Source organism: Podarcis gaigeae (assembly GCF_964106915.1).
Source record: "Podarcis gaigeae genome assembly, chromosome: 10".
NCBI classification, from domain to species: domain Eukaryota; kingdom Metazoa; phylum Chordata; class Lepidosauria; order Squamata; family Lacertidae; genus Podarcis; species Podarcis gaigeae.
Window position 1 is genome coordinate 13,973,698 of NC_139686.1, and position 21,751 is coordinate 13,995,448.

Genomic DNA, 21,751 nt, shown 5'->3' on the forward strand with positions numbered 1-21,751 from the left:
CCTCTGCTTAAAAACCTCCAAGGAAGGAGAGCCCACCACCTTCCACTGTCAATTTGCTTTTGCCATCAAAAAGTTATTCTGAATGTTTAGTTGGAATCTTCTTGACATTTGAATCCATTGGTTCGGGCTGTACCCTAGGAAGCAGCAGAAAGCAAGCTTGCTCCATCTTCCAGCAGGAAGAAACATGGGATCATCAGCCCCCCTGATCAGAACAACTCTGTTGTGCGTCCAGGTGTCAACTGCCTGCAAGTCCCTCTTGCAGAGGGAGAGTGCCAGTGTGGTGTGGTGGTTAAGAGCGGTGGGCTCGTAATCTGGTGAACCGGGTTCGCGTCTCCGCTCCTCCACATGCAGCTACTGGGTGACCTTGGACTAGTCACACTTCTCTGAAGTCTCTCAGCCACACTCACCTCACAGAGTGTTTGTTGTGGGGGAGGAAGGGACAAGGAGAATGTTAGCCGCTTTGAGACTCCTTAGGGTAGTGATAAAGCGGGATATCAAATCCAAACTCCTCTTCTTCTCTGAACAGACTTTGTGGTGGTGCAGTGAAGCAGAGTTTTGAATGAAGCAGAGTTCCTAATTGACTCCAGGTCTTCCAGCTCAAACCCTGGGAAGCCTTGTATGTAGTAAGCTACTGATCTGGTGCTCCTCACGCACACTGAATGTCCCATCCCCCCCCCCCCCGCCAGGCTATTGAGAACCTTATACAAGAAAACTTTCCGATCAACTAAGTAAGCCACTCCACAAGTATGGCTTACCACATGGTAAATGCCACCAAGTTACAGATCTGAAGAAGCCTCCACCCAACAGGTGTTAACACAGAAAGTGGTAGCTCAGTGGGTCACTTTAGATGTAAAGTTCCCGGCTTAATGAACCATAACTCTGATGCTTCCGTTCCCCATAGATTGCCAGTGTTTTGATTCTGGTTTGCTTAAACTTCAGCTCCTCCAATACATCTGAATCAGGGAGCTGTGGGAAGACGCTGGTTTAATCATTAGGATCTTAAACTATGCAACAAACCAATGCCTTTTTCTGGGTTTAAGAATCTGGTTCCTCAACCAGCATTAAACCCCCCATTGTGTGGTAGCATTGGGGTTAGGACATGGTGGGAGCAGCAAAGGAGATTGAAGGAAGCTGGGGTTGTTTCATCCAAAAAAGGAAGCCATGCTTGCCTGTCTTCTCCTGGTCTATAAAACAAAAACTCCACTCCTTTGAGCACATATGCCCCAACACTCTTGCTGGCAAGAGTGATGCAATCTCCACCACAGAGCTAAGAAAGCTCAGGTAATAGATGAAGCTTAATGGAGCCAGGAGCAACTTTTATGAACCAACTTTGCACAGGGATTTTTTAAAAAAAGAAGTCAACATTCTTAGATGTTTACAGCAATATTTTAAGGGGGGATGATGAATACTTGGGATTTTTGCATTTGTACTAATGCCACAAATGTGCAATTATATTCCGCAAAGGATAATTTAGTCTGTCATGCTGAGTTTTAACCAAAGGTCTGCATGCAAAGTAACATCCTTTGAAGAATAACCATATGCAGTAAATTTATTAATTTGTTACCATTCAACCACTACCAAAACCCCAACAGCCTCTGCTGTGTAACACAGTTTTCAGAATTTCTCAGGAACACATAAGCCACGAATTCACCGGCACCAGCTAACAAATTATTCATTGCTTAAATGTAGACATATATAAATGTGCAACTCACACTACCCCTAATATTTAGGCTGGGGTTCCTTTCCAAAGGCTACCCACCAAATCTAAAACTATTACACTATTTGCTGACTCTCTGCAACTCTCATCGGAACCGTGCTCTTCAGATCTTGCCTTGCAGGTTTGCTATGTGCTGTGATGAACATGATCTTTCTCAGCAACCAAGGCATCTGGCTTCTACAGCTCTAAGAGAAGCACCAACTGCAATTCTGAAGCCAAAACCTTAATAACAAGCTTCAGAGAAACGACAGACAATGCCCACCAGTTTCCTAGAACCGTAAGAACAATAACTGGCAGTTCTTTGTGCCGTTATCACCAAGAGATGAAAATATAAAGAGAAGCCCACAGTACCTGATCGGTAACAGGGATAGACTCCCACCGCCGCTTCAACAAGAGCAAAGGTCGCCGCTTCATGATTCCCAGTTTTGCTCAAGAAGGCTCTCCCACAGAATAATTTCAAACCAGCAGCAAAAATTATTATTCCCGATCCTTACGTTGCATCGCTCAAGTCGACTTCAAGGATCCCAAAGTTTTGTGTTTGCAAAGGTGTTGCAAGGAAGCCGTGGGGGAAATGGTGGATTTGTTTGTTTGTTTGGTCCAAACTCTTCCCAGTTTTGCATGCCTTGATCTCTCTATAGGAAGCAGCCACGGAAGAGATAGTGGGGTGGAGGGGGGGGGGGAAACAACCCAGCAGCATTCGATGATGAATTACCTCATAGACGCATGAAGTAGGTAGACAACACCACCAGACACTCTCAATCTGAAAATAGCTGTTGCTTAGGAACTGGAAGGGTAAATTGCAGCACCTCAGCTATATATAATTGAGAGCTTTTACATTTAATGTGAATTAAAACACACCGGACCAGTGCGCCTGCCTGCCTCCCTCCTTCCCTCCCTCCCTCCCTCCCTCCCTCCCTCCCTCTATCTCTCTCTCTATATGAGCATCATCTCATGGAAGTCTGCAAAAGGAAGGACTGCCTGTTCCCTGAAGACCAGGGGTTATGCCTCAACACCCACTCAACAAACCAACAGCACCAGAACTGTATCAGCAGCTAAATCCTCTCCATATGGCATCCTCAATAAACTGGCGTCTTTTTTCTATCTCTCACTTTCCGTTAAAGAAAAAAAAAAAGCAATGCTTTGCAAGTCCCCCACAGAAGGGGAAACAGCTTAGGAGTGGAGCATTACACAAAAGAACCAATGGGAAGGTGTACACTTTTGCAGGAAGCACACCTCTACAGGTGAAGATCTGTGCGCCTGCAAGCAATGTGTGTGATGAAAAGTTTTGGATTTCCAACAGAGGCAGCCTTGCTGGCCAGAAATCATAATGCCAGTATCAGAGTGGCACTGTACAAATCTTTGGTACGACCACATTTGGAATACTGGGTATAGTTGTGGTTGTCTTGCCTCAAAAAGTGGAAAAGGGACATGAAGCCACCTCCCCCCGCTCAATGAGGAAAGGTTCCAGCGTTTTGGGCTTTTCAGTTTAGAGAAAAACACAAGAGGTGATATGAAAGAAGTTTAGAAAATGATGCATGGCACTGAGAAAGTGGATAGAGAAAGGATTTTATCCTTCTCTCGTAACACACTGGACCTCCAATGAAGCGAGATGATGGAAGATTCAGGGCATCTGAACAGGGCAGGTTCATCTATGGAACAATTGACATTTGAGGTGGATGATGAAGTGGCTGTGCAATTGAGTCTCCTTGTGCACAAGCTCAACCCACATTGATCATGCTGTTACAAAAGGGTGGAGTAGAGTTGTGAAGCGGGGAGTCAACAAAGCCAAAGAGGTCTAAACTGTTCTGCAGTAAACATTGGCCTATCCAAAGACACACCATATATCATCCATGAAATGCCAACTGGGTCTTAAGATCTGGCCCTTAGCCTTCCCCATGATTAAAAAAACTGGCACAGAAGGCTGGTTAGATCAGTAGCAGCAGAGGAAGAACAGCTGTTGGTGCTTAATTTCTCAGAAATGGCCCCACCAATCCTCTGGCCTCATACAACCTCCTTCAGCCTCTGAGACTCAAACTGGGCCTTGAGTGTGACCAGGCCTTCTACATATATAACATCAGGTGTCAATTGTGCTCTTTAGGGCTCTTGAAGACACAACCATGCCTTTCTATCCTGTATAAGATGCATCTGCTCCTCAAAGTCCTGGCTGGTGCCCAACTTGCAAACCAAGCTTCAAGCAACACAAGCCAAAGTCTCAGCTTGAGCTTAAGACCAGACTACCAGCATCTCAGCAAACTCCCCAGAAAAAGAGTAAGCTCAGTTTTTCCAATAACTGTTATCACAGTCAGCCCAGAGAGCCAGATCCTGAGAGTGATGAGAAAGTTGATTTATGCCACTGGTCCTCACCTGAGCAGTTCCTGACCCGTATATGGGTAACAGCTAGGGATTGGCGAATCTGTCCATTTTGGTTGCTTGCATTTTATCTCTATCTCTCCCTTTTCTTTGTCTTGAGGTAAGATCACATTAATTTGCAATTCCTCCCCCGTTTTTAAATTCACATGAAATTTCATCACCATTTAAGTCCATGTTGATCCCAATATATGCACATCTTTACATGCAATCATGCCTAACATACACATTTTTGCAGACTAATTTCCCTAATATAATTGTGAATATGCTATTTTCACAAACACATGGATTTTAATGCACACTCTCTGTTTTATGTACTTTCCTGTACACAATATGTGACTGGAGAACTGCATAGCAAAATTCAGAGAAGTGCGAATTTTGGAGAATGGCTGTCTTTCAGTTCCCTTGTTTTCGAAAGTGCAAAATAGGTAGTTGGCCTTAAACGCAAACTGGATGAGATTTTTCTTCCATCTCAAGTCGCATCCCTACCCAAGGTGGATGAAGGGCACCAGTGTTCTATTTTGCTCTGGTTATCCACCCCCACTTTGTTCTTTTTTCAAAGAAGAGTTGAAGAAAGGCTGATAGAGGCCGCCAACAAATGGAAACCCAAAGGATAAAGATGACATACATGCTATAAGTGAGTCTCACATTCTGGGTTGGAGGTAAAGGTCCTATGTCTCAAAAAGCTGAAGACCACAGGTCTAATTTCATGGTAGATTAACCCATCCTTGTGAAATCCGAATTATTTCTCCTTGGGCACATCTTCAACTTTACTTAAATCTTTAACTTAATACTCAAAATTATTTAATATAGGTGATATATCCTATGAAACATATTAACTCAAGAGACAAATTTCCCACTTGTTTTGGTTTGAGGAAGAAGATTTCAACAGTACGACCATTCTGCAATCCATGGTAAATCTCACAGCAGTCAGCATCATGGGGGAAAGTTCAGAAAATGGAAGAACTCAACACCTCTCTCTCTCTTCTCTTCTCTTCCCTTCCTCCCTTCCTGACTCTCCCATCAACACTTCTTTCCATTTTCCTCTGCTCTCCTCCTTGGGGGCTTCTCCTTCCATAAGTACTGGGGTTATTCTTTTAAAACAACCAAGTTCATTTGAACTTTACAAACCTGAGGAGTTTTTCACTGATCACGAAACAGACAAGCATAACATTAGTCTTTATAGTACTCTTTATTTTATTTTAAAAACTAAACTTAGCAACTCTTCAATCACATAGTAGTTGGAGATGGACCACACTTTTTTATATGCAGATGATTCAAATAAATATGGAATTGGCAACCTGATTGTGTGACAAATTCCCCAAATCTGTTGCGTTTCCATGGCAGCGAAGCCAAACAAATAAATACAAATAAAATAAAAGCACACAGTATGTCGGCGTTATAATTCAGCTCAGTGTTGTGGCCGAAAATATGTTTATATTTCCTTGGGAATAAGCTTCCATTCTTCAGCTCTCATTCCTAGTGTCTGTCCTTTCAAAAACTAATCAAGGTATGCAGAAAACAAGGAGAAGCTGGTTCAACCATTGGGCAATATGTCCTGTTCCTACTCTCCCAGTGGCCAAAGTATAATAGATTCTCTCTCTCTTTCTCTCTCTTCCATCTTGTGTTAACCAGATGTCTCAAAGGTCTTGTGCTGTTCTATAGCCATTCTCTATATGCTGCTCTTTCACTTGACACTTGCCAATTCTCCACTGTGGGCTACCACTTCTTTCCCCTAAGAGCCCCTCACGCTTCTAACACCCTTTCATGTGACTTCTAACTCTTCCTTTGCTTTTACATTAAAATACTTTCTTTAAAACATACATGTCTTCTGGTCACGTGCAAAAACAAAGCAATTTCGGAAGACACCGACGGATATTATACAAGAAAATGGAATGTACTACTTTTTAATGAACCTACATATATATATATATATATATATATATATATATGGTGAATATGAATTCATAAATCAGCAATAGCGCCTTGTATCCCATGGTAGTCCTACTCAGAGTAGACCCAGTGAAGTTAATAGACACAACTACCGGTAAGTTAAGATTCATTAATGCCAAGTATAACTTAGTTGGGCAGAACCCGTTATCCATATCTGTCTGTATTATAGGACTAACAGCCCAGTCCTATGGATGTTAATACAATGGTCCCAGTGAGTTCAACAGGACTTAGTCCCAAGTAAGCATTTTTAGGATTACAGCCTTACAGCACAATCCTAATCATGTATATTCAGAAGTAATCCCATTGAATTCAATGGTGCCGGCTCCCAGGAAGGCTGGGCTAGGGTTGCACAGCACAACATATGCTAATATTGCAAAGCAACACTCAAATGCAACAGCAGATGTCACCAAGAAGTCAACAGCCTTAAACAATTGAAACATCCGTGATGACACTTCGTTATTGATTAATTAAAAGCGTGTGGTTCTTGCTCTTCAGACTAAAAACGTAAAAGCAGCACTGTTTTCACCAAGAGATGCATGAGAAACACACACAGTATTTCCGATATAAATTAGAGGGATACATGCAAAGCAAATACGCAAAAACCCGCCATCTAAAGGCTTAAAGATGGCCACGCTTAAAAAGCTTTGAAATTATTCCATTCAAATAAATTTAAACTGGTAATTTGACACCATGTATATAGCTTTGAGGTGAAGTCTAACCAGCTGATTGGCCAATAGTTACGCAGATAATTCATCTCTGTATCCTTTCTTATACACATTGGGAAAATGACAGTCATTTTCCATGCAGAGGACATTTGGTTTGTGTTGTTTATGGTGGTAAATAAATATCCAGTCAGGATAGGTATTCATCATTCTATATATTCCTTGTAGAGCTCAAGTGGAACTACAGTCATACCTCGGGTTACTTCGGGTTGTGCGATTTCGGGTTGTGCACCGTGCTGAACCCAGAAGTACCAGAACGGGTTACTTCCGGGTTTCGGTGCTTGCGCATACGCAGAAGTGCTAAATTGCGTTTGCGCACACGCAGAAGCGCCAAATCGCAACCTGTGCGTGCGCAGCTGTGGCGCTGCGGACGCTGTGGTTTGTGAACAAGCTTCCCGTATGGATCACATTCACAACCCGAGCGTCCACTGTATATATTCTGCAGGAGCTTTATCTGATTTCAGGAAGGAAATAAGGACCAATATCTCATTACAGGTCACCATTCAGATTGGTTTGAGAAATCCCTACACACTGCTGGTACGTTTGATTGCCCAGATTGACCACCAAATATATTGGAGAAATATTTAACCCAACGTAGACTCACATTCCCAAACAACCACATTCCCCAACCCTCCTTTATATCAGCTGTAGAAAAACCTTGCAAAAACTCACCTGAGATCCTCTGGGTCCTCGTTTGTGATCCCAATCAGAATGTCCCATGATCTGCAGAAACATAAAGGAGAGATTACCATTAATATGATCACAAAATCATAGAGTTGGAAAGGACAGCAAGAGTAATCTAGTATAACCCCCTACAACGCAGGAATCGTTCACCCAATGTGGGGCTCAAACCGATGACCCTGAGAATTAATAACAGTCTCCTGCTCAACAAACCTACCTAGGTATTAGGAGCTTTAGAAGAAGAATAAAAAAGAGAGATCTCTGCCCCCAAGGAGCTTGCAATTTTTGGGAAAGGGGATTTGCAATTAGTTTATGGTGAAATAAAAGGGACCGATGAACTTTCCCCATGCTTGCTAATAGTAAAAAAAAATGAATGTTACAGTATCAATGTTTATGTTTTATTATTTTGTTCTAAGCCAGATTGAACATTTTATATAAAGAGGGGTTATATATATAAAAAAATCAAAAACCATTCAAATGCCACCTAACATTAAAAAAAGAGTAAAGCAGTTTACAATACACACTCATTAAAATCAACACAATAACCTATTATGAATAAATATGGCGGAATCCATAAAATCAATACATCAAACAATGAATAAAAATGGCAAAATCCGTAGCTGAGTAAAAAACAGCAAGTCAATCTAACAGGCCCGAAAGATCTCATTATGGTGATGTGCTTCTGGCGTTATATCATTTCTGAGGGGAGGTGGTTTTCAAAGAGTGGGCACCACAACAGAAAAGACCCTCCCCCTAACCACAGCGCTATCAAAAATAATAAATATTTACTGTGTTAAAGGAAAATGTTATGAAAATGATTTACAGATGGTACATCACACCCGTGAAACTGGCAAAAATGTATAAAACATGTAATAAGTGTTGGAAATGTAAAGAAAAAGAATTTTATCATATGTGGTGGGACTGTAAGAAGGTGAAGGGCTTCTGGGAAATGATATATAATGAGATGAAAAAGATGTTGAAATATACGTTTGTTAAGAAACCAGAGGCTTTCCTTCTAGGAATAGTAGGAAATGAAATAAATAGAATGGACTGTAAACTTTTCCAATATGCAGTAACAGTAGCGAGAATATTATTGGTCCAAAAATGGAAACAGGAACAACTGCCGACGCTCGAAGAATGGAGAATGAAACTGATGGAGTATGCTGAGCTGGACAAACTAACAGGAAAGATCAGATATATACGAGATCAAAAGTTCACTGAAGACTGTGGAAAATTTTCAGACTATCTGAAACGTGTATGTGATGAGCAAATAACGCTAGTGGGATTTCAAGAAGCTCTGTAAATGTTAGAGGACTATTGTATTGATGAAAACTAAGTGTGTGAAGGTTTATAAAATGCAATATAAAATTAGGAAATGTGTATTTAAAAATTTGAATAATGGATGATTGTCAGAGAGGTTGAAGGAAGTCTAAAAGAGAAAATATGTGATAAATTTAGATTGGATACTATAAATGTATGTTGGAAAATTTAATTAAAAAAATTAAATAAATAAATAAATAAATAAATATCAGAAGCAGATCACCAGCCACGATGCCCAATTCTCAGAAGGTGGACTGTGACTGCTTACCAGGAAATAGAGAGGAAGGAAAATTCTGCATGGTGCAAACTCAATCTAGAACAGTGGTACCTTGGATTACAGATGCTTCAGGTTACAAACGCTTCAGGTTACAGACTCAGCTAACCCAGAAATAGTACCTCGGGTTAAGAACTTCGCTTTAGGATGAGAACAGAAATTGCACGGTGGCAGCAGCAGGAGGCCCCATTAGCTAAAATTAGCTAAAATGGTGCTTCAGGTTAAGAACAGTTTCAGATTAAGAATGGACCTCCAGAATGAATTAAGTTCTTAACCCGAGGTACCACTGTACTGTATTGACTCTGTTTTGAACTCTCCGCCCCCTCACCTCTCCCAGAAAGCAACAGTGACCCAACTGCCTGAAAAATATCATGGCAGCTGCATCCCATCTGGTGAGCAGCTTCAGATAAATAATTCTTAGTAAAATACTCAAGTTTTTTCTCTTTTTTCTTTCAAAAACCGCCTTTACAAATGGCATTTTGGTGTGCAACTAGAAACACTGAATTCTAGTGCAGGTAAGCTTCTTGCAAAAGACCAAATGAAAATATGAAATGAAACCAGTTGCAGGAGTTTTAACCACCAATGCAGCACTTCTGGTCCACAACCTGGTGTCCAGAACTTACTAATGAACTGCACTGACACCAAGCACATTTCAAATTCCTACTTCGACGATCAACCCACAAGCAAATTGCTTGTGTAAAGCATCCAGCTGTGTGATCTGAGTCTACCTTGTCAACGCTGCATTTTTAACATTGCCACAATCTGACCGAGAGGCATTTTTGCCTTAATGCAGAGATTTCGCAAATTGGAAGACCATCCTTCTTTGACATTTTGTGAAGGTTGCAATCAAGAGACTCCCAGATGAAGTCATTCCAATTGTGCATCATCCTTAACAAACGGCTTAATGCTGTCTGTCCAACTCTCAAAGGAGACACAAGGGGTTCAATCGAAGGACTGTTTTGTAGATTGTCATAAGCAAACATTACACAGACGCAGCAAAAGCGCTTTGTGGTCACCATCCATACAAGCACACTGAGATTTCTGCATGTGAAAATCAACACAACTACCAACAAGGCTGCCCCACACTTTTTGTTAGCTATCCAAAAGACATTTTAACTGAGGAAATCACTCTGGATGGACATCCAATAGTTACATTTTCTCTAATATGCATCTCTCTGTGTTACTTTCATTAATCTGTGTATTTTTTTTAATGTACACTTTACCCTAGTCTATGTATTCTTTTACTAATTACTTGGCTGAAGAACTGCCTTGCAAAATTCAGAGGAGTGTGAATTTAGGTTGGTTATGTTCTGGTTCTGGAAGCGTTTTGAAAAATCAATACAACTCTATATTTTGTGGTTTTATATTTTGATTTTTACTATGAACCACCCTGAGACCTCTGGGTATAGACAAATGACGTGTGCTCCTAGGAGTGAAGTCAAACAACTGCATTAGCAGCACTCACATGGGCAGTGTGTATGGAGGTCCTGGGCTGCCTAGATGAGAAGACCCCTCTCTCGATCTCCAGGCTAATATTATATTGAGACTGATAGACATTTGCTGGGGACTGAAACCGGGAAAGGGGAGGGGGGAGTCTGGGAATTCAAAGGGTATACAATTATAATTTGTTCTATCTGTATATTGTTTTGCTATGGGTATGAAAACTGGGAAAGTCGTGGAAGTGAATTTTGGTCGACATTAGGAAAAAGGTTTAAGAATGAGAACTGATGTATAAGTATTGATGTTTAAGTTTGGATAAGTTAAAATTGGTTTCTAAAATGATCTAAATTAAAAGAGGATAAGGTTTACAAAAATAAATTAAGGAAATGGAAGAAAGAGAGAAAGTAAAATAATAACATGTTAAAATAAATTATTAAGTTAAAGTTGAGAAATAAGTATTAAGGATTTGCTGAGTTAATAATTTAAATTTGAATACAAGAAGGGGAGGTGTGAGGAGGTCTGAGAAACAAGTTAAAGGAAAATAAGCATGTGAAATTTTATGTGTTTTTAATTGTTTTTAAGTTTTGTATTTTTGTCTTTTCTTTTTGTTTGTTTTCGTTTTTGGTTTGTTATTGAAAATCCTAATAAATATTCATTAAAAAAAAAAGAGAGAGAAGACCCCTCTCTTGGCCTTGCTGAGGTAATCCAAAGGAAAACAGAGCAATACACTTGGCACCAGGAGTTGCTGGAAGGAGGCGTACAAGGTGCCATCCAGCCATCTTGAGAGCCAGTGTGGTGTAGTGGTTAAGAGCGGCAGTCACATAATCTGGGGAACCGGGTTCGTGTCTCCGCTCCTCCACATGCAGCTGCTGGGTGACCTTGGGCCAGTCACACTTCTGTGAAGTCTCTCAGCCCCACTCACCTCACAGAGTGTTTGTTGTGGGGGAGGAAGGGAAAGGAGATTGTTAGCCGCTTTGAGACTCCTGAAGGGGAGTGAAAGGCGGGATATCAAATCCAAACTCTTCTTCTTCTTCTCTTCATCTTAGCATGGAATCTCTAAATAAAGGCAAAGACTTTTGGCTGAGGATTGCGGAGACCCTCTGATAGTCACCGCAGACAATGCTGAGCTGGTTGGGCCAACAGAATAGCTTAAGGGGCTTAGTGCACTTGGAAACAAAAAGTTTGACACTTTTGCTTTGGAACTGGAATATTTTGGAGTCCAGAGACTCCATCACGTTTTTGTGAATAAGTTACAAAGCTGCACCCACAGATTTCTTCTCAGATTACAGGAAAATGTCCACTGCCGTGCATTCCCCTAACAACATATGCACTTACATTATTTATTATTAATGTATATATTGATAATGCCCACATAGCTCCTAAGCAGCTAAACACTAAACAAACTCTGGTACCCATTTCCCAGAGATAGCTATCTCTTTTAATTATCGAATTTGGTTTCTCACCAGCCCCTTATGAGAGGAGCATTCCTGTACTCTTTGTTCTTGCAAAAGAACAAGTCCCCCCGCCTTTGTTTTGTCCTGAGACCATCTCCCTCCGCTCTCACAACATCACTCTAAAGTTTGTTTCCTGAATTTGGAACACATTTCCCAACCCAGGAAAAAAAAAAAACTTTTAAAAGCCCATTGAGAACAATGCTGCTGCTGCTGACGCCAGCAATAAACTTGGCACAGAGTCTCTTGCTCAAAACCATCATAATAACTCATAGTAGCAAACTATAGCACCCATATGTCTTCCATTTCTCCCCCCCCCCCGGAAGAATCATGTCTTTTGTGAAATCTGGCATAGCCATCGCCTTTTGTGGCTGCAAAGCAAACAGTGCAAAACACTGGGGTTTAGCCACACCCTCAGAATATAATCTGTTATCGCCAATCACAAAATTAACACAGTAGGGCAAACCCAAAGGTGTGAGACGGAATTCCAGAAACCAATGTATTATATATGAGAGGCTGATACCTTTCTTTCGGATTTAAACCCATGTCCAAACTTTAACACTGAAAAGCTTTGCTTGCAGAAACTTATAACCGAATTAAAGCCTAATAATTACAATCACATGCTTCTCCAAGCATGGCTTTTTAGTCTCGTCTTCTAACTTCCAAGCGACTATATTCCCCCCTCTTTCCAGAGCTCAGCACTCAGCCTTCTGTATCTCAGTTAGGCCACGCCTTGTAGCTCCTATGAGAGATTCCCACTTTTCCTCTCTCCTGCAGCTTGGCTCTTTTTTTCAAGCAGAGAAGAAACACCTCAACACTCTATTTGACTTAGCAGTGTTCACGGTGGATTCTAAAACACAGTAATCTTGCTGCACATAAAACAGAGTCTCTTCTTCACTAAATACCTCCCATGTGAGCCTTCAAATGTGCAGGAGCTCACTCAGTAAAGTATTCTGTATGCACTCCGACCAGAACTGTTTACTGCAACTGATACTGCTTCCCTAAGTCCTTGGCTCTTTCCATTAAAATGTTCAGCCAGAAGGTATATTCACGGCAAATGTGGTAGGGTTTGCACCCTAGGGAGCTAGTCAACTGGCTGGTCAATTGACCAATGTATTATTGTCATTATTATTTGACCAAATTATGTCAGAATGCAGTTTGCTCTAAAGGTAAAGGTACCCCTGTCCATTAGGTCCAGTCGTGGCTGAGGGAGCCAGCATACAGCTTCCGGGTCATGTGGCCAGCATGACTAAGCTGCTTCTGGTGAACCAGAGCAGCACACGGAAATGCCGTGGTTTAACCCACAGTGCCACCCACGTCCCTTATTATTTATTTACCAGTTACCAAAAAAGTCTCCTAATGTAACTTAAATTTTAAAAAGTTCATTAGTTTAAAATTCATTAGGCTATCTTTATGTGTAAAACACACCAAATGCAGCTTACACAAACATTGTGTAACTTTATTCATTTTCGTGCATTATAACAGGGTTGCTTGTGGAATTCAAACTGTGTGAATTCTGATGCATCTACACCTCCTGAACTAATGCGAAAATTGGAACAAACGCTAAAATCTGGGAGTTAAGTTCCACTGAATTCAATGGGACTTACTTCTGAGTAGATATGCAAAAGATTGAGTGGTTACTGACGGCATTAACACTTCCTGAATGTTTCGGTGCAATTATTGACTTAAAAATGTGTTGCTGGTCTTGTAAGTGTTTATTTGGAGAGAAAATATGTATAGATCATGCATTTTAGGATAAAATAGATTTTGGAATACATATTTAAATACAATGCCTGTGCTATTGGTTTATTTAAAAAAATATATGTCCATATGTGTGAGCATATGTGAAATTGACATGGTCCAGTTTGTCCAATGCCTACTGAATTTTTGTGCAGGGAAACCTAATAATTCAGGCATGAACGTTAAAGCAAGCTGAATGTTCAAAATGCTACATGAACAACCCAAATTAAAAACAAATAGCATCAAGTTGTAGTTGAAGATGAGGAACAATATATTTTGAGGGGGGGAAGAATCCCTCTCTATCCGGAGGGTTATTATTTTTAAGAATCTGGGATACAGCAGCAACATATAAGCTAACTTTCTACATCAAATCAAGAGAAATTATAATGTACGAAAGCAAATTTGTTGATCGATGGGTGATTTCTATTTCCATGTGGAATGAGGAATTTGGTGATGATGTGAGACCATATTCATTGTTTTCTTTAGTCTAAGAAGATGAGATCAAATCCATGTTACCACCCTTGGTTTAATGATTTTTACTCTTCTGGTTTTTTTTATTATCTTAAGTGTTCAATTAAAAGAAAAGCAATAATAATAATAATAATAATAATTAGGAACAAAGATCAGGCACATGAGAAAAAGCTCTGGTTGGGTCCAGCAGTTCATGAGAAACAGCATAAACAAGAAATGCAAGCATTTGTATGCTTCATGGTGAAGAAATTGTCTCCAGCTCCGAACTGTGATCTTGGTTCCAAAGAAAGTCAAAGGATGAGATCATATTTGGTGCTGGAAGAGACGGGAACAGGGAGGGGAGAGGGGAGAGGAAGAGAAGACTACATATTTTAGGACTTTTCTCATGGCAGCATATGACCTTTTTATCCTATTTCCAAGACGTAAACTGTGTTTGACTTCAGTAGGAATCTGAGTTCCTGTGCGCGGGGGTGAGAGACACCAAGAAACATTTGGAGGAAGGCATGAGCTGTCGGCAGTAAACTGTTTGAAGGGGATGTGCTACACTGATTGCTCAACCCATTGCTTGCAAAAAAAAAACCCCAAAACCCACATGCGTGCGCAATGAACTATGCATGCTTTAAATAGCCTGGATCAACCTCAGAGCACTAGCAGAGCCTAGTGAATTACCTGTCAAGTATCTCTGTCCTAGGATATTTCTTTAATCCCAGTTTTCTGTATCGGACCCACGTTTCATCCTTCTAGCCTATATCTGCATTGCTTCCCGAGTTTGGTACCCCAAATTTCTTCTTATCTCCATTCCTCCAGCTTTCTGTTTTACCAGAGACGCCCAGAGGGCTGCATTCGGGCCCCAGGCATAATGTAATAATAACAAACAAACAACTAAATATAATTAATGGAGGAGGGATGAAAGGCATATTAATTCTTACCAAGCTCAAGTGTATCAAAAGGGTGTGTGTGTGTGTGCCAGCAATCATAAGAGGCTAAAAAAAATGACATTTCCAGATGTTGCAGTTGGGCATTGCTAAGTGTTTACTGAGCTTCAAAACAGTCAGCAGAGACGCCCCCCACTCAACATCATTTTCATTCATGATGTGTAAAGGTTATGAAGTGCTGAAGTATTCAGCACCAATTAGAGATATTCATTTGTGGCACTTGTGACAGCAAGAGTGAGGGAAAACACTGAGGGAAAACTGTGGCACTTTGGTCCCATTCCTGAATTTGAGAAAGTTGTCTGAGGCCCACGAAAACGCTGGGCTGAGCAAACCCCGCTAGTCTTGGAGGTGTCCTCAAGTCCAATAAGTAATTAATTAATAATTAATTATTAATAATTAATAATAATTAATAAGACGCACAGACATTTTCCCTTACTTTTTAGGAGGAAAAAAGTGCGTCTTATGGAGCAAAAATTACGGTAATCTAAGGGCTGTCAAATGATGAATTATGCTTTTATTATTATTATGCTGTGTAAATTATGTTTATTAAATAAATTTGTTTTATTATTTAACATTGTTTAGGGAAGTTTTTATTATTATTATGCTGTGTAAATTATGTTCCTAATGTGGTACACCACCCCAGGATCTTTGGATAAAGGGTGGTATATAAATTGAATCAATAAATCATCATCATCATCATCAGAGCCCATCTAGTCCAGCATCCTGTTCTCACAGTGACCAGCAAGATGCCTGTGAGAAACCCTCAAGGAGAACCTGAGTACAAGAGCACTCTCCTTTCCTGACATTCAAAAGCAGGGCACAGCATTCTGTGTCCAGGGCAGCTGTCTACCAGCTCCATCTGGTACGCAGGCTGAGACCCTACCTGCGCATGGACTGTCTTGCCAGAGTGGTGCATGCTCTGGTTATCTCCCGCTTGGACTACTGCAATGTGCTCTACATGGGGCTACCTTTGAATGTGATCCGGAAACTACAACTAATCCAGAATGCGGCAGCTAAACTGGTGACTGGGAGTGGCCGCCAATTCCACATAACACCGGTCTTGAAAGACCTTCATTGGCTCCCAGTACGTTTACGAGCACAATTCAAAGTGTTGGTGCTGACCTTTAAAGCCCTAAATGGCCTCGGCTCAATATACTTGAAGGAGCGTCTCCACCCCCATTGTTCTGCCCGGACACTGAGGTCCAGCTCTGAGGGCCTTCTAGCAGTTCCCTCCCTGGGAGAAGTGAGGCTGCAGGGAACCAGGCAGAGGGCCTTCTCATAGTGGCGCCCGCCCTGTGGAATGCCCTCCCACCAGATGTCAATGAAATAAACAACTATCTGACATTTAGAAGACATCTGAAGGCAGCCCTGTTTAGGAAAGTTTTTAATGACTGCTGTTTTAATGTATTTTTAATCTTTTGTTGGAAGCCTTCCAGAGTGGCTGGGGAAACCCAGTCAGATGGGTGGGATATAAATAATATATCATCATCATCATCATCATCATCATCATCATCATCGCTGTTGTGACTGGCAGCCATCGATAGCCTTGCCCTCCATGAACCTGTCTAATCCTCTTGTTAAACCATCCAAGTTGATGCTCGTCACTGTGGCTGCAAGTTCTGTGGTTTGACTACGTGCCCTGTGATGCGAGACTTTCTTTTACCTGTCCTGATAAAAGGAGTTGCCCATCATCAGTTAGCACCTGGTAGCAGGTACGCAGCTCACCTGGTCACACTATGGTGAGAAACACTGCATTTCTATTTAAAACATGGCAACCATTTCTAAATATGCATTTGCACATATAAAATAGCCTATTCACAGTTTATGCAAACATGTGCCCTCTGTTTTGTGGTTTATTTCTGGCTTTGCGGCCACCCTAGACTTGCTTGGAGTCATCAGGGTCTCAGGCAGATAATGCTCTTTTCCCATCGTCTCCTACCTGAGATTTAACTGGGGATGCCAGGTATCAAACTTGAGACCTCATGCACCACAAAGTACGTGTTATGCTTCTGAGCTACGGCTCATCATTTACTATTTCCCCTCCTGAATGGAGGAACCATCCTGCTACAAGCCCTAACGTTTAACGGCTGCCTGCTAGCTCGCTTTAAACCCTCAATGTCAAATCTCACAGTACATTCAGTTCAAACATGCCCTCGGGGGTATTCCCTGCTAAGTACTTGCTATTTTGGTCCACTCACTTTCAAGTTCAACCCGCAAATACTGCATCACTCTTGGGGACGGGGACAAGCTCGCCTCTCCTCCGTTCAATCTCAATCAAAACGACCAAACTAATTAGCACTCTGCACAGAGAAGCATCTGGCTGTGTGTAGCATTGACCAGAGCAAAAGTGCATCCCCTGAAACACAGCTAATAAAATCGGTCCCGTGATTCGCCTCTAGTGTGACACATCGCTTCTTCGTTTTCTCGAGCAGAGAAGCCCAGCCTCCCAACTCCATGGGCTAAACAAAAGCCCTGTGGCTCAGAGGGATTTCTGGTTGTGCTGAGCCTGTACATTAGGGGTGAAGAAATTCATGCCCAGGGAGCAAATGCAACACCTCTCTCTGCTCAGTGGGCATCTTCCTATACCTCAGCCACAACCCCTCTAGCCAGCCTTGCTTTGCACCCTCCTGGCTCAAATACACCTTTGATCCTTTCTTTCATAATGCCTCTTGCTTGTCTGTATGGAGAACAGAGTGTGTGTGTGTGTGTGTGTGTGTGTGTGTGTGTGTGTGTGGAAACTAGCCTACTGCGACAAGGTAAATGCACTGGTTGCTGTGTCCACTTTTGTCTCTGGCCCCTTCCTCCACTGGCATGCGGCCCCCGGAAAGCTGTCCAGAAGAGAACACAGCTCGTTGGCTAAAAACGTTGTAGGAGATCTTCCCTCCAAATTCCTAGCTGCACGTTGGCTTTCACACTCTGGAATAAGAGCCTGTGCATATCATGTCCAAACTGCTCAAGCATTACCCCACAAAATTATTGGAAGACCATGTGTGCAGAGATCAGAGCTACACAAGCTGGAATTTGTGCATGTAGGCACACATTTCAGTGTAAGGTCAAAGTGGGGACCTTACCATTAGGTAGAAGGTGAGGAAAGGTGACTTTCACAGGTGACATATGTCAGGGTGTGGGAAGCAGCAGTGTTAGAAACTCAGATATATAAGCTAGATACCAAATGGCTCCTTAAACCAGGGTTAGGTAAAGTTAAAGGGACCCTTGACCATTAGGTCCAGTTGTGGCCGACTCTGGAGTTGCGGTGCTCATCTCGCTTTACTGGCCGAGAGCTGGCGTACAGCTTCTGGGCCATGTGGCCCGCATGACTAAGCCGCTTCTGGTGAACCAGAACAGCGCACGGAAACCCCATTTATCTTCCCGCTGGAACAGTACCTATTTATCTACTTGCACTTTGACGTGCTTTCGAACTGCTAGGTTGGCAGGAGCTGGGACCGAACAATGGGAGCTCACCCTGTCACGGGGATTCGAACCACTGACCTTCTGATCAGCAAGTCCTAGTGTCAGGACTGCCGCTAGGTCCCAGCTCACAGAGGACCAACGCCCAGTGGATATTATATACAAAAGTCTTTATTGAAGTTTAGTTTCCATTTCCAAGCTCTGGGCGCGCAGGCCCACGTCTTAACGCTAGACCGGCTAAGTCCCCTCTGACTCACTGCTCCACCCACACCAGTTTAAGATTCTAGCCTGGCTCCACCTCTTGCGCTGCTCTTTCCTGCGTTGGGTCCTTCTGCCCTCTGGGGTTCCCTCCTTCCTGGACTCCTCTGACGCGGAGCCTCCTGAGTCTTGCCCCTCCCTCCGGCGGGCTTTAGGACCTGGCTCCCTTCCCGGGCTCCCCGCTGTGCCGCGCTCCTGTACATTTGAACTTGGCGCGCGCGCCCAGCCGGTGACTTTCCTTCTGACCGTTTCCCCGCTTCCTGATGTGGGTGTTGCCAAACCTGACTCCTCTCCTCCCTCTGGTGGTGAGGACACTGGTCCCGACTCCTGGGACTCCCCCTCCCCACTGCGCTCTGGTGGAGACGCTGGCCCTGATCTCCAGCTGCTGTTCAGAGACTCCCCGCTGGCCCCTCCCTCTTGAGGTTTCTCCCTTGGAATCTCCCTTGCTCTGGCCACCGGCGCTCCCTTCTGTGAGTCCTCCGATTCGCTAGAGAGGCTTGTGGAATAACTCTGGCCACTGTCACTGCCTGCGCCCCCCTCGTACTCCTCCTCCTCACTCTCCATTTGCTCCCCCTCCTGTGTCTCTCCTTCTGAACCCCTGACATCCATCCCCCCCTCGAAGCCCCCCCTTCCCCCCTCTTCCGGTGCGGGTTCCGGGTGCTCCATTGTTGTAGGGGTGAGTCCAGGATACAGCTCGTCCCCTGAGGCTTGCAACCATCGAGATAAGTCCGGGAAGTCCCCCATGGGCTCGTCGACGACGACCTCCTCCGCTTCCATCTCCTGCGCGGTGTGCTCGAAATCTGCGCTCGACCCCAAATCACCCAAGAGCCCTCCTCCCCCTGTTGTTTGATGGGGGTCCACCTCCCAGGGCCCCTTCGGCATGTCTCTGCGCCAGCCCACCTCGGGTTGGTCCTCCCACCAATAAGATCCCCCCGTGCCAAAACCTGAAAGTGATCCCTCCGGAGAGCTGCCTCCCGGAGCCGAGTCCTCAGCTGACGAGAAACCCCGAAAAGTGCTGGCCGAGAGTGTGGGTGTGAACAAACAATCCTCGAAAAAGCCCGCCGGCATAGGCTTGTGCGGGAAAAGTGTGTGGAATTCTTCCTTGAGCAACTGCTCTTCCACTGCGTAATCCGGCACCCACCTGTTGGCGCTGGCCGGGGTGTCCTCCGTGGCGAGAAGATATTCAATCCCGTCCTCCCCCCACCTTGAGTCTAAAATCTCAGTGGCTTCATTAAGTGGCTCCCCTTTCGGCGACCCCCCTTTTTTGGGCGCTTCTCTGAGCGGGTCTGGCGCCTTCCCCGGTGCTTGAAACCTGTGGGGCTCTCTGTAGGGCGTGAGCACTGATCTATGAAAGACCGGGTGCATTCTGGAACCCTCCGGGAGTGTCAACCGGAAGGCCACTGGGTTGATCTGCGCCTCTACTTGGTAAGGCCCTAGCTGCTTGTGCCCTAGTTTCTTCTTGGCTAACGATCTGGCTGGAACTGCTTGTGCTGCCAACCAGACCCAGTCTCCCACCTGGATGTCCTCCCCAACCCTCCTGTGTCGATCTGCCTGCACTTTGTAAGCCTGTTTTGCCAACTCTAACTGCCTCCTGAGCTGCTCGTGGATCTCCTGCAACTCCGCTGCCACTTCCTCTGCTCCCTGTGGCTCCCCCTCCCGCACTGTGTCCAGACCCGGGAAGGTTCTGGGATGCCTCCCGTAGTTGGCAAAAAATGGGGTCACCCCCGTGGACCCGTGCTTCGTGTTGTTGTAGGCAAACTCGGCCAACGGTAGATAGTCCACCCAGGTCGATGGCTGCTGGTTCGCGTAGCATCTCAGGTACTGCTGCATGATGGCGTTGACCCTTTCCGCCTGCCCGTTAGTTTGCGGGTGTCTCGCCGACGCCAGGCTGACCTTGACGTTCAGGAATCCCATCAGCTTTTGCCAGAAGTTGGAGATGAACTGGCGCCCCCGGTCGGACAAAATAGACCGTGGTAGGCCGTGCACCTTGAACACGTGGTCTATGAACATCTTAGCGGTCTGCTCGGCCGTGGCCACCTTCGCGCACGGAATGAAGTGGGCCATCTTGGTGAACAGGTCCACTACCACGAGCACTGCCGTCTTGCCCCTTGAGCTGGGTAGATCTGTGACAAAGTCCAGGGCTACCCTCTCCCACGGTACGAACGGTGTCTGTAGCGGTTCCAACAGGCCCGCCGGCGGCTGGTGCACAGGCTTAGCCCTTTGGCAGGTGTCGCACCTATTGACATAGTCCGCGACATCCCCCCGCATCTTAGGCCACCAAAAGTCTCTGGCTACTAAGTCCACCGTCTTCTCCTTGCCGAAGTGCCCCGCGCTGGGCGCGTCGTGCAGCTGTTGCAGGACCTTCGCGCGGAGGCTGTCTCCTGGTACGTAGAGGACTCCCTTGCGTAGGAGCAGGCCGTCTCGCACTTGGAATTCGTCGCCCCTCGCCTTGCCACTGCACACCTCCTCCATCTTGGCTCGGGCGAACGAGTCTGTTCGCAGCGCGCGGCGCACCACGTCCAGGTCCACCGTGGCTGACGCGCATGCCCACGCCTGTGGTGTGAAAATGTGCTTGGCCGCCGCCGGTGCCTCTGCCTCCAGATACTGCGGTTTTCTGGACAGCGCGTCCGCCAAGACGTTGCTGTTTCCTGGGATGTACTCAATTCTGAAGTCGAAATCTGCAAAGAACTCCGCCCAGCGGATGTGTCGCTGGTTCAGGAACCTCGCCGTGCGCCAGTACTCCAAGTTCTTATGGTCTGTGCGGACCTGCACCGTGTGCTTGGCTCCGACGAGGAAGTGCCGCCACGCCTTGAAGGCTGCATGTATGGCCAGCAACTCCCTGTCCCAAATGGTGTAGTTCTGCTCCGCTTTGCTGAGTTTTCTGGAGTAGAAAGCGCACGGCCTCCAGTCCCCCTGGTGGTCTTGCTGCAACAGAACGGCTCCCACGGCCCTGTCTGAGGCGTCCGTCTCCACTCTCATGGGCCTGCTGGGATTTACGTGCAGTAGGTTCTCTT

The 21,751-nt window shown here is 44.4% G+C and overlaps 1 protein-coding gene and 1 long non-coding RNA gene across 2 annotated transcripts in view; one reads left to right on the forward strand and one right to left on the reverse strand.

The window, feature by feature from the left end:
• LOC310826334 overlaps positions 1–21,751 on the forward strand; it is a 343,986-nt gene that overhangs the window by 188,655 nt on the left and 133,580 nt on the right. The window lies entirely within an intron of this gene.
• PDE3A (phosphodiesterase 3A) overlaps positions 1–21,751 on the reverse strand; it is a 279,326-nt gene that overhangs the window by 77,090 nt on the left and 180,485 nt on the right. Inside the window, exon 3 of the mRNA XM_083700022.1 lies at positions 7,432–7,482. Coding sequence (XP_083556148.1) covers positions 7,432–7,482 — 51 coding nt within the window. The remainder of the gene's footprint in view (positions 1–7,431; positions 7,483–21,751) is intronic.